This window comes from Parasteatoda tepidariorum, chromosome 9 (assembly GCF_043381705.1).
Source record: "Parasteatoda tepidariorum isolate YZ-2023 chromosome 9, CAS_Ptep_4.0, whole genome shotgun sequence".
NCBI classification, from domain to species: domain Eukaryota; kingdom Metazoa; phylum Arthropoda; class Arachnida; order Araneae; family Theridiidae; genus Parasteatoda; species Parasteatoda tepidariorum.
The window spans coordinates 51,807,365-51,820,007 of record NC_092212.1 but is presented as its reverse complement, the minus strand read 5'-3'; the positions used below and the strand labels follow the sequence as shown (position 1 = coordinate 51,820,007).

The window sequence follows — 12,643 nt, the reverse complement described above, 5'->3', positions numbered from 1 at the left end:
CTTTAACGGTATAAGACATAGAACAAAGAGAGGGAGAAAGAAACATCCATGCCCTGAGCCGGATTCGAACCCGCGACCAGCGGCTCCGTAGTCAGGCACGCTAACCACTCGGCCACCAGGTCGGTTTGTAGCAATATTATGTCTTTATTGTTGCAATCCTAAAGAGTGCAATTTCATGTTTTGACCAAATTAGTCTATATTGTGCTTTATTATTTCGTTTTAAAATATATTCCAAATAGATTAATTCACCTCTGTTTTTATAAATATCAGCTAAGAATTTAGAGCTAATAGTCTTTATCTGAAATAATTGGCCGGGATAGCCTGGTTGGTAGGGCGTTCAGCCCATTTCGGGAGCTCCATCCCCACCAGCTAAAGACAAAGTGTACACAATGGTGACTGGTGCACGCTAAATCTGTGTGTGTCCCCCCAAGTTTCAATAACAAATCAAAACCTCTGGGGGTACTGGATCGAAGATTGATCGTGCTCTGGTTTAAGTCAAAATTAAGGTCTGGGGATGGATGGTATGTAAATGTCTCCTCCCTATAATACGGGCTGTGACGTATGTGTGTGGAAGAAATCGAATTATTGGCTATAGATGGCGCTACTGGAAAATAAGAAGACGCGCACTCCTCTGACTTAAAATAGGCTTGTCACTATTGACAGGTGGCATACGACCACAACATCTGATATAATTGTCATTCTATAGTACAGAACCCGTTATCCGGAAATCAGAAAACCGGAAAACCAAAAAACCGGAACGAAATTCGATAAATTTTCCCACCATTTTTTTAAAAAAATGTTTTTTTCCTCATAAGATTTTAGGATTTTTCTTTCTTTTTTTGAAGAACCTTACCATCATTTTGGAAATAATCATTAGTGTATTACTTCATCGTTTTTTCTTCTTTTTAAGATTATTTCAAAAAAAAATTTTTTTTTTTTTTAGTTGGGTTTAACAATAAAAAAAATGGCTTTTTGTAGCGACTCAGAAAACCGGAACAGTTATCCGGAATAGCGATGGTCCCGATCGTTCCGGATAATCGGTTCCCTACTGTAGATCTTTTTTCTTTTTATTACCGTACTGTTCTTTCAAATTAACTACTGTAATTCAGCGAGCTACTATAATATCATTGACAAGTCTCTATTTCGGTGCATGCATCGCGCATACTTAAATAAGTACGTAATTATTTCTTCACAACAAAATGAGGTTTCACTTTCATTGCTTGTATTTATAGGCGTAGTGTCGAATGCGGGGAAGCGTCCATACCATGAAGTTCACAGTAAGAAAGTAGATCACATGGTCGGTATTGGCCCAATGTGTAGATATGCTGAAGATCTTCCTCTTCTTTTAAAAGTACTGTCTGGAGATGATCGGAGGCTGAAGTTGGACAATAAGGTATTAAATATTTAACTGCTACTTTGGATAAAGAAAAAAAATATAAAAGCCAGTAATTCAAATAAAGTGAAGAATTAGAATAGGCATGAGTGTAGCTAACCCTCTTAGATCAGCTATATTGTGATGCCCCAAATCCATAGTCAAACACGTTCCAGCAATCATGATTGAAAGAAACATTTTTAATCCGAAACATACAACTAGGTACTTTCACCTAGAGAAGAAGCATACATAATTAGGACCAACCGTGTGATTTAAATCACATGGTAGCACCTAATTACTTGGTTATGCTTGGCAGGTAAATGTTGCAGCAATTAGACTTGGTTTATTATTATGCGGAATTATTTTATAAATCAGATTTAATTGGATACTAGCAAGCAACGTCACAAGTGTTTGTCTATCCTGATTGGCTTCTGAATAGTGATATAAGCGAATGCCCCAAATTTACCCACGATGATGTTCCGTATTTGAATGTAACTATAAAAGTTCCAAGAAAATACAAATATTACTCTTCAATGCTATATTTGATAATTTTTATTTTAATTTGCTTTTCCTGCAGTTGTATTATTCTTTTGCTTGTTAATTAACAAATTCCTGCTTTTAAAATGTGTTTATCTATTTTCAAATATTATTTTTATAATATATTCGTAAAGTTTGGACTTACGAGTTTATAAATGTGAGCAAAAGATTATCGGATTATCTTATAAAGTTTCTAATAGATGTTTCGAAATATGCAAAAAGTAAAATTAATTAAAAGCCCTTTTTTTAATGATCTCCTTTCTCAACTATTAGGAAAATATTTCCCAGATTGCGGTTATCTCTATGTTTGGGAGGTCAAAAATATTAAACTGCTTTAAAAAGTGTTTGTTTATTCAGGGAAAATGCGCTTTTGTATTCGATTTCGAAACTTAAAATATTGTCTGCACAAATTGAGCTGCGTCATTAAATGTAGTTCCTTGCACCATCAAGATTGCATCTTATCGTATAACTAGATCTTACCCTATTACTAGATCAAAAGTTAGTGTGTTTTTTCACATTTATTTTACGCACTGTACAGAGGTACATTGTTGTACGCCAAAATGGATGAGCTCAGTAAAACTTATAACTAACGAGAAACTAATAACAGGATGAATGTTATGATATATTATTTTAAGTAGAACTATCCAAGTTAATTTATACTGACCTCTTAAACTAATATAAACGTTCTAAATGAGTCAAAATTATTAATATTTAATGAAACATTCGGGGGGGGGGAATTACGTTTAGTTTACACCAATGTTCAAGAACATATTTCTATTTAAGCAAAATTCTAAGAAATAATGACTGTTTAGTGTGGTATCATTGATTAGAAATATTGCACGATGTTACTTTAATGAAGAAAACAACCACAGATACATTAGCTGCCATTAGCAAAAAACTAATAAAATAATAGTCATTGTTCAAATATAAGTTTCTTTTCGATGTGGCTTAAGAGTGAATGTTAAAACTAGTAATGTTGAAACAGAACTAAAACTTTTTTTTTCTTCCTTTTTTGAGAGGGGATTATCTTTATGAAAGATTAATGTTATTCTTTGCATACTTGGCATTTCATAATAAAATAAAATCCCAATATTAAACCAATGTTATAAAAAAAATTTTAAACTGAGGACAAATTTTCTGATTACCTAACGCAATAACTTTCTTCTTCCTGCTTAGGCTTATCTCATGTGAAGCACCTCTGCTTAAGTAGCATTTTGTGCCAAATGCTCCGAACCCAATTCTTCATAGCCTTTGTTTATAAAGTCTGACACTCCCTTAATATAGCTTATGTATAACTTTTTAGGATAGAGAGTGCCTAAAGTAGAAAATTGTGTAAGGGCAAAGGCGTCGCACTCATTTAAAATATGAAACGCTGATTCCACATCCTTGTAGCATTTCCAGGAAATTAGTTCTTGTAAAAAATAAACCATTCTATGATGGTGATTTCTGAAATGATAATACCCAGTAATGAAATACTGGTATTATCATTTCAGAAACCCCAGAATTGTTTATATCTTCGATTTTGGAAGCCTAAGGATTTCAGAAGCGATTTTTGCAGATGATCTGATAATCATACTTTTAGCATATTTTTTCAAGGAGAATTGTGGCAAACTTTGTTCATCTCCTGTTTATCCCATTTAAGGATAACTTCTCTTGGAGTCTTCATGTTGATGCCCCAGAAGGGTTCAATTCCTATTGGATTGAAAGAGGATCTCTGTTTTGCAAGTTCATCAACGCCTTCGTTTCCTTCAATTCCTGTCCTGGTACCCTGATAGGAATAATCTTATTTTTAGTTTTCAGTTCTCTTAGAAGGATTCTATATTCCATAACAATTTTTGATTTAATTTGGAATGAATTAAGAGCCATTATGGATGCTTGATTGTCGCTGAAAAATCCACTTACCGTTGTATCCTTTTCTTATATTTTCCTGTAGACAGTTGGGGATAGTGAGAATCTCTTCCTGAAAGACAAGTGGCATACTCATCAAGATAATTAAGCAGATTGACTCTCCAATCCAAAGAGCTTACCTTTCTTTGATCCATTCGCAAACCAGATTAGATCATCAGATTTTATACTAAACTTGTTGTTGTTCCATTCGTCTCTGGTAGGAAAAATTGCCTCAAATAGCCTGTCAAACACGTATATTTTCTTCAAATTGTCAAAAGGCACCAGGTGAGTGAGATGATGGCTTTTCTTCTGGATTCTGATATGGCTTTAATTCTGATATGGCCTATGGTGGTAGGCTTGTCATACTATTGATTTTGCAACTTCATTCTGTATGGTCATTCTCGCAACCTTGCATATGAAGATGTATAATGGAGTGAGGTTTAAAATAATTTCTAGAGCTCTGGTGCGCATTGTGGACATTACACCTGTGATACATAGTTTTTTGTTCCACTTTAACCGCCATATCACAGAAGCATAAGTAATATCAGGCCTGACAATAGCTGCGTACTTCCAAAACATCATTTTCGGATGAAAACTCAAGTTTTTACCAAGCATGCGTCTGTCATGATGCATTTCTTCGCTTGATTAATCTTGTAATCAATATGCTTGTTCCAGCTGAGTTTTTGGTCAAGGATTAGGACTAAGGATTTCACCTTAGAGGCAAAGTTAATTTGGACATTGAACAGTTTTAGGATGAAAAACACTATCCATTTTATAGTGAGAGTGAATGGCACGAAATTGGTCTTCTGTGTATTTACATCCATTTTAATGCATTTTTTCGCTTGATTAATTTTGTAATCAACATGTTTGTTCCAGGTGAGTTTTTTGTCAAGTATAAGGCCTAAGGATTTCACCTTAGAGGCAATGTTTATTTGGACATTGAACAGTTTTAGGATGGAAAAAAACATCCCTTTTTATTGTGTGAACGAATGGTACGCTATTGGTCATCTGTGAATTTACATTCATATTCCTTTCTATGCACCATTTCCTTATATAGCTTAGAAAATGTTGCATAAGCAGAAAGTTATGTGAAAATTTTTACCAATGATGTGTATGATAATATCATCCACATATCCCTGAGTATAGTAGCCTAAATCGTTTAAGTGTTTCATTAGAATATTTACTACCAAATTCCAAAGTCATGGTGATAAAACACCTCATTACGGACAGCCTTTAATAATCCTTTTTTTTCAAATTTCTCATTGAAGATATTCATTTGAATAACACTATCCGACAGCGCGGTATTAGTCCACGAATTCGAAGTATTGTTAACCCCTGTGTCCCATAAGAGATTAAGGATAGACATGTGAGAATTATTATAAAATGCACCCTGCTTAGAAAGTAAAGTGGCTAAAGCAATTTTCTTTCCGTCCAGGGTGTCTTCAATATTAGTACATGCTGATGTAAAGAGGTTGTTCTGTAAATTTTACGGGTTTGGTTGGCAAATTGTAGATTGTGCAAGAAACTGATATCGCCCATGTTTACCCTAACATTCCTAACAATGATTTTCTCTATAATTTTGAGAAAGAATGGAGGTAAGCTGATGGTCTGAATTACTTGACCTAGTCATGGTTATTTTTACCAGGTCTAGAAATAAAAAAACAGTCCTAGTGTCTTGCCATATCTTTGGAATGTGTCCTAGTGCCAGACTAGCCCTATATATTTTAATCAGCACTTAGATAATGAGATCTCTTGCCATTTTGGATCATGATGGGCATAATTCCATCAGGTTTTGAGCTTTTTAGGGGTTTAAAGGTGAAGATAGTTCATTAAACCTTGTTGTGATTGTAATGATTTCAGGATAGATCCATTGATTCATATTGACTCGTTTCATAGAGCTACTGGAAGGCTGCCCTTGTTACTATTAATATCTCTGGCTCCTAGAAAGTGAGTTTTGGCCATGATTTCCAAAACCCCTTTTCCAATACTAGCATAATTACCATCCTTATCTTTTAAGGTACCAACCATAACAAGGTTCATCCCATCTAAGAATTATTTGGAGTATAACTCCTTTAGTGACAAAATTTACCTCTAAACAGAACTTTCTCCAGGAGTCTTGTTAGCTTTTTCTTACATGTTTGTTATAAATAGTGAGAGCTTTCCCGTAGTTGTCCCATTTACCACGTTTCATTGCTTTATTGAAAAGTTTTCTAACATTTCCCCTCTCGATTTCTAAAGAGTTGTTCCACCAAGGACATTGGGGTTTAGCTATTTTAGTACGAATTGGGCAATTTTTGTTTTATGAGCCTAGACCTTCTCTGTGCAGAGATTCTGCTGTAACTGCTAAATCATAGTTGCTTTTAATATATTTCTCTCCCAGTTTACTCTTCAAGTGAAGGATATTCCATTCAGTTAGAGTAAGCCAACCATTATGTGCCTCGACCTTTATCAGGACCTCTTTAGAATCCAGTTTACAGATTTTCAACAGTTTAGCAATTTTCCTTACATCACCCACCAAAAGAGGTTGCTCCTGCCAGGGGTTTATTCCATTCATTGTCTGTTTCAGCCTTTTAGAGCTCTCCAGAACAGCACATTTGATAATAAATGCCTCCTTTACCAGAACCTGCTTCATCCTTTGCCTTTGCCTTTTCTCACCGTTCTTCTTGGGCTTTTTCCTTTAGGTAAATTCGGCGAACTTTTTCTGCCGAATAAGATTTTTCCCTGTGCTTCGGACAATTTTTTCTCGATTATTATCCCATCCAAAAAAGCAGTCATGCTGTTAATGTCTTCCTGCCCTACTTGAGATGTGGATTGAATAGTCTTACCATTTCTACTTCTTGCCATGAAGGATAAAATTCTTCTTCTTCAATTGATTTTCTCTCAGTTGAGTTATCTTCAGCAGATAGATTGGCTTTAGAAGTTTTCTCCTGCATAAGCAGAAATTTTAGTTAAATTTTTGTCATAATCAGCTTTTAATTAACTCAAAAAGACTCAGGTAGTAAAAGTTCATTCCAGTATTGCCGAATATGCTTGGTAAGGCTTGGCTTATTCTAGAGATTTGCCGCTCACATAAGATGCTCCGTTAAAACATTTTAATAGCAGTGCCATTCACCTAAAACAAGGGTCGCATAACGCCTGGCTTATGAAAGTTGGTTCTTGGTCTCTTATTTGATATTTAGAGGCTGTCGAATAAGTGATACTGGACATTCGGCTATCCACCATCTGCCAAAGAGCCTGGTAGCTACTCACGCCCCAGGTTGCAATAACTTTAATTTTAATATAATTTTATTTTATATTAATCACTGTTTCTTAAAATTATGGAGAAAAATGTTTCATGTTTTTAAATAAAACCAGAAGCTCTCAAATAATGTTCTAAACATCATGCAAGGAAAACTGGTCCTGTTCCATATTAGATTAAATTTTTAAAGCTAAAGAACCGGAAGCAAATTTTGTGGAACCAAATATGCATAAAAAGATGATAAATAATTAAAGAATTATAATTATACACTAGAGATTCATAGGTATTTAGAATTCTTTGCAAAGAATAATTGAGAGAGCCGTTTATTAGTTTCCACTACCACGTTCTTATAAATTTTTCTTTTTTTGAATTCCAGGTAAATTTCCATAAAGTTAAGGTGTATTACATTGAAAGTTTTCCAGATATACCCGCCGTCCCAGCTATAAAGCAAGCAATTAGAAAGGTAAAAGTTCTGTTTATGCTTTTTAAATATTGTTTTTCATCAAATCTAATTTTCATGCTTCTTTTCACACAAAAATTCACTCTCTAACTACTCTTATTCCTTTTTACCTATCATTATTCTACCTAGTGAAAGAGAAATATTCTTAAAAAAACACATATTCCATCCATATTTTTTATTATTTCATTACTATCACAAAAAAATAAACTTTTTATGATGACCAAATTACACTTAATAACGTTCAATTCCTTTTTCATTCGTAATCTCAAATCAAACTTAAACTACACCATACCATTGATACAAATATACGCTCAAGATTATTTAGTAAAAACTATTAAATATCCGTGCTTTACCAAAGCCCTCGTAAACATCTAATATCAACGGTTAACAGGATTCCAGCTAACACTGAGAATCATTTCTGTCATTCCGAATCTCGTCTTTAAGAGAGAACAGGGCATCATAAGAAATGGGTGTTTTTGGATACAATGTCTACGAACATCAAAAATATAACACAGTTTAAATGTAAGGAAACATAAGCACACGTATCTCTTTAGTTCAAGTTTCTTTTCTTTATGTCTGTTGATGACTATATCTTTGATAATATTGGTCAGAGGGAATATTGATGTGATAAATCATTAAATCTTTATTTTGAACATATGCCCGGTAGCAAAATTACAGAGCAAATCTGTAGCAATCTTTTCATAAATCCAAATCAGTCTGCGACTCTCGTCTCTCCAAATCAAATTCTAAAAATTAAGTGATAGATTTAACAATGATTTGATTTTTTGCTTGAAATCAGGATTTTTGTTTTTTTGAAGTCAGTTTTATCAAAGAGTTTTTTTTCTTCCCTTTTTTACAGTAAGTGGAACTGAATGAAATTGATCAAAACATTTAGTCTATTCGAAATTTATTGTCGAATTGTTAATGGGTAATTTTTTTATTCCTTGAAGCTTGAGAACATTAACTTCAAAAATCTAAATAAAATTATTTAAAAATTAAAAGGACAAAAATATTTTCAATAAAATTATCATTCAAATATTAAAAATTACCTCATGTTTTAATTAAAACAACAATTTTGTCCTCAAGCCAACTTACCATCAAGTTAAATCAAATATCTTTTCTGAAACTTTTACAGGTGATTGGTATAAAATGCAGATAAATTTTAAATCATCATTACAAACTTGTCTTGTTGGCACCAAAAGCAATATTTCCCAATCAAGGCAAAGACTCGGGTTTCAAAAGTTTTCCCTCAAAAGGCATTTTAAATCTTAAATATGCAAATTTTATTCACTATACCTTAGGTATTTTAATTAAAACTACTGCCGTAAATCTTGGCAACTTTGGCATCTAAGCAACTTTGCATCAGGTTTTATTAAAGTTTTCTTTCGGCATTTCCACAAGATTTTGGACCATACAGTACATAAATTTTAAATGAATCAATTTCTAATGACTCAATTTTTACAAACTTGTTTTTAGACGAATTTATCAATTTACCACTGGTAATATTTCCAAAGGAAGGCAAAGACTGACAAAAGTTTTCCTCTAACGGCATTTCAAAGCTTAAATGTGCAATTTTTTTAAATTAAAATTTTTTATTAAAACTGCAATTGCAAATCCTTGCCAACGTAGTCAACTTTGCATCTGACTTCACAAAACAATTCTGAAATTTCTATAAGCTTCTGGACAAAACAGCTAAACTGTGCCATGACTACTAAATTATGTCATAAATTTCTTTCTGCTGTTCATTCTAAGACTCGTCAAGACATGGCGAATGTGATGTCATAATAGGCATTGCATATTTCCGAGCTTAAAAAATTTATTTAATTTTTTTAACTTATTTTTTTAATCATTCTAAATCGAATTTTAATTAAATTAAAACAATTGTTTAATTTTTATTACATTTATGAAAAGCAAATATAAAATATTTTATTCTTTTCTAATTGATCAATCTAACGGCTATCTTTTTATTTCAATACTAATGTAAGACTCATTAATTCACTGTCGCGAATAAATCGAAAAAAAACTGTTTATAACTCTTCATTCTTTATTTCTTGGTACAAAAATATTTCAGTTACACGGTTATACTAATTTCAACAGTACCTTTGGTGATTTGCTTTCGCCAAATTATTTTCAAATTTAATATTTATTATGGGGAGTTGTCTTAATTTTTAGCATTGCCAACCTTGGATAGCTTCCCATGCTCCTAACTGTCAGTTGGGAACAATTCCTTTACTTTCAATTTGGGATTATTGGAGACCGGGGGGGGGGTATTTGAACCTCCCAGTCCCAACCTTTGAATATCAATCTTAACAGAAATTCTCGATGTGAAGAGAATGAATTTTTTAATCCCTTTAAGGGAGTTAATTTAATTATGTTTATATTTTTGAATGCGTCCATATTCAGTTTAATATTTACTCAATAAATCAATTTTTCCTAAACGAACTTTATTCGTTTCTCTGAGATAATTATCCCTTCATGATTCCTAAATTGAAATGTATCTCACCAAAATGTGATTCATATTACAATGATGCTTCCTTAATTTACCACTACAATTTAACTGGCGATCACAGCCTCTACAGCAAAGCTTCCCGGTGGGAAAAAGTTTTCGAACTGATTTCCCATCTGAAATATGCGGCATTTTATATAACTACGCATTTCTCCTTGCAGGCAGCAAGTTACTTTGAAGAGCAGTATGAAATAAAAGCCATTCCAGTAAGATTCGCAGAATTAAGGAATACCTTCCGCATCTGGGAATGCGAACGTGTAAAACATGATTCGCCTCCACTTAAAAACTTCATAGCAGAAGGCAAAGTCAATGTGTGGGTGGAGCTTTTAAAGAAATTCTTACATCTTTCAGAACATACATTTCCTCTCATCTACTTTTCTATAGCCGAGAATCGGGAGAAGAATCAACAATACTATGATCTTTTGGAACAATGTGAAGTATTAAAAAAGAAATTCCAGGAAATATTTGAAGAGGACGCTGTACTTTTAGTTCCAACACATCCTGAGCCACCACCATTTTATCATTTAACTACACCTAATATTTTTAACGTTGGCTACACTGCCATTTTTAATGTCTTGGGATTTCCTTCGACTGCTATACCTGCAGGTATGTGTGATGGGTTACCCATCGGTATACAAGCGGTGAGTGGACAATTCAATGATCACTTGACTATATCTGCAGCTATGGAGCTTGATAAATTGTTTGGAGGTTGGATTAGTCCGTGCCCAGTTGCGAACTTTTAATTATATGAAGAGTCATTGTCAATTCAATCATTCAATGTCTGCAACATGTCATCATACACCGAAGAGCCATTACATTATGACCATCCCCCATCTATAACAACATGAGCTCGTCCAGGTTTTCATAGTTTCTCCCCCAGGAACAATGTTTTCATGGAGCACAATAGGATCCATAATCCTCATAGAACAATCCCTGACGCCTATCAGCTACTTGAACATAGTTGCAGACCACGTTCACCCATTCATGGCAACAGTTTTTCCTGCGGGGGATGGTGTTTACCAACAGGATAATGCACCATGTCATAAGGGTCGAATCATCGAGGAACATTCCAGTGACTTTTACAGAGATGCCAACTGCTCCGGACACGCCAAAATAACTAAAAAAACGGTAAATAACTACAAAGAAATTTNAGTATAAAATCTTAAGATAAAATTTCTAAAACTGATATCTCTTTAAAAAGGTTAAAATTTTGGCTATAATTAAGTCTATTAAAAATTGAAATAAGTGAATTGCAAAGGAAAAACCTGCATAAACAAATAAATTCTAGTAAAACAAATAAATTCGTGGCATAAATCAAAAATCGTCAAATAAATTCGTAATATATAAATTCGTGAAAAAAAAGCGCTTTCGACAAAATACTAAAATAGAGATCTATCAACAAAGACTACTCACTTCTACTGGCTATTTCAGTTTCCGTTTTTAAAAGCGCTATATGTTGAGCCATCTCAGCTAGGTTTGGCATGTGACATTTTTAGCGGCAATCATTGGTCGATTTTCTAGCGTTGCCATTCGGGGAGTTGTAATGAGGCCTCTTTTTGTCGCCGTGTAAGAGAAATATATATATAGATAGTTTCTACAAAGAATTTAAATTTCTATATGTTTGTGATACTTTTAGAGTAAATGGTTCTAAACTGAGCACATTATGCCGCAAAATGTTAAGCAAATATTAAAATTCACAAATATAAAATCAAATAGTGGAACCTGTAAAAAGTGACCACCCTCGGGACCAAGTCAAATGATCACTATATAGAGGTGGTCACTTTATGAAGACTTTTGAAAAAGGACAATATACATACGGTAAATGCACATTCGACAAACTGTACTATATTAAGTAATAAATTAATTATATAACAACTCTAATAACTAAAATAAGTTTATCACCTCATAGATAATTAACATAAAACTCACCAATTTTCTTTTGATATTAGTTGAAGAACTTCCGTAGTAATCGATTTAAAATAACACATGATAAAATGCTGCTTAATTAATTCTGGCTTTTATTTTGGTTGTAATACTAGATTATCAAACACTTTCATTACAAGCTATAATAAAACATTCATTAAAAAATTCTAAATGTTTATAAAATTCCATTTACAGTAAAAAATTCAGAAATTTTTCGTTGCTTAAAATACTTCTTTTCAACAATTATTTTTTCAGTCATTCCTTCAAGTTTCCTTAGTAAATCTAGCATTTGTGGACAGTTATTTAGGGCATACGTTTTCATGTTCTTGCACATCTTTAACATTTCTGCGTCAGAAATTTCATCATTTTCTTCAATTTGAACTTCCTCTTCACTAACACAATCTTCTTCGTCTTTTTCATTTATAAACATATCGCAAATGTCTTGCTTAAGATTTTCTTGATCAACGGAAGTATTGCATGTAGGAATATCACTGTCAAAATTCATGAATAATATAGCATCCACTAGTTCATCTTCAGAAGGCAATTGATTCAATATATTTTGAATATGCGAAAGGCTATTGTCATCATTTTCAGCTTGTGAATCACTCATATCTTCTGAAATCTCTTGGGTAAAACCACATTTTTCAAAGCATTTTGAAATAGTCGTTTGAGGAACCAAATTCCATGAGTCGTTAATCCACATTATGGTATCTAGAACGT

General features: G+C 33.3%; 1 protein-coding gene across 3 annotated transcripts in view; it reads left to right on the top strand.

Moving 5' to 3' along the window:
- The window catches only part of LOC107449027 (fatty-acid amide hydrolase 2-A), a 32,627-nt gene extending 21,483 nt beyond the window's left edge, over nt 1-11,144 (top strand). For all 3 annotated transcript variants that reach the window (XM_016064423.4, XM_043051715.2, XM_071185274.1), the window contains exons 6-8: nt 1,233-1,393; nt 7,411-7,497; nt 10,162-11,144. In XM_016064423.4, coding sequence (XP_015919909.2) covers nt 1,233-1,393; nt 7,411-7,497; nt 10,162-10,743 — 830 coding nt within the window. In that variant the 3' untranslated portion in view covers nt 10,744-11,144. The remainder of the gene's footprint in view (nt 1-1,232; nt 1,394-7,410; nt 7,498-10,161) is intronic.
- Nucleotides 11,145-12,643: the final 1,499 nt, after the last annotated feature.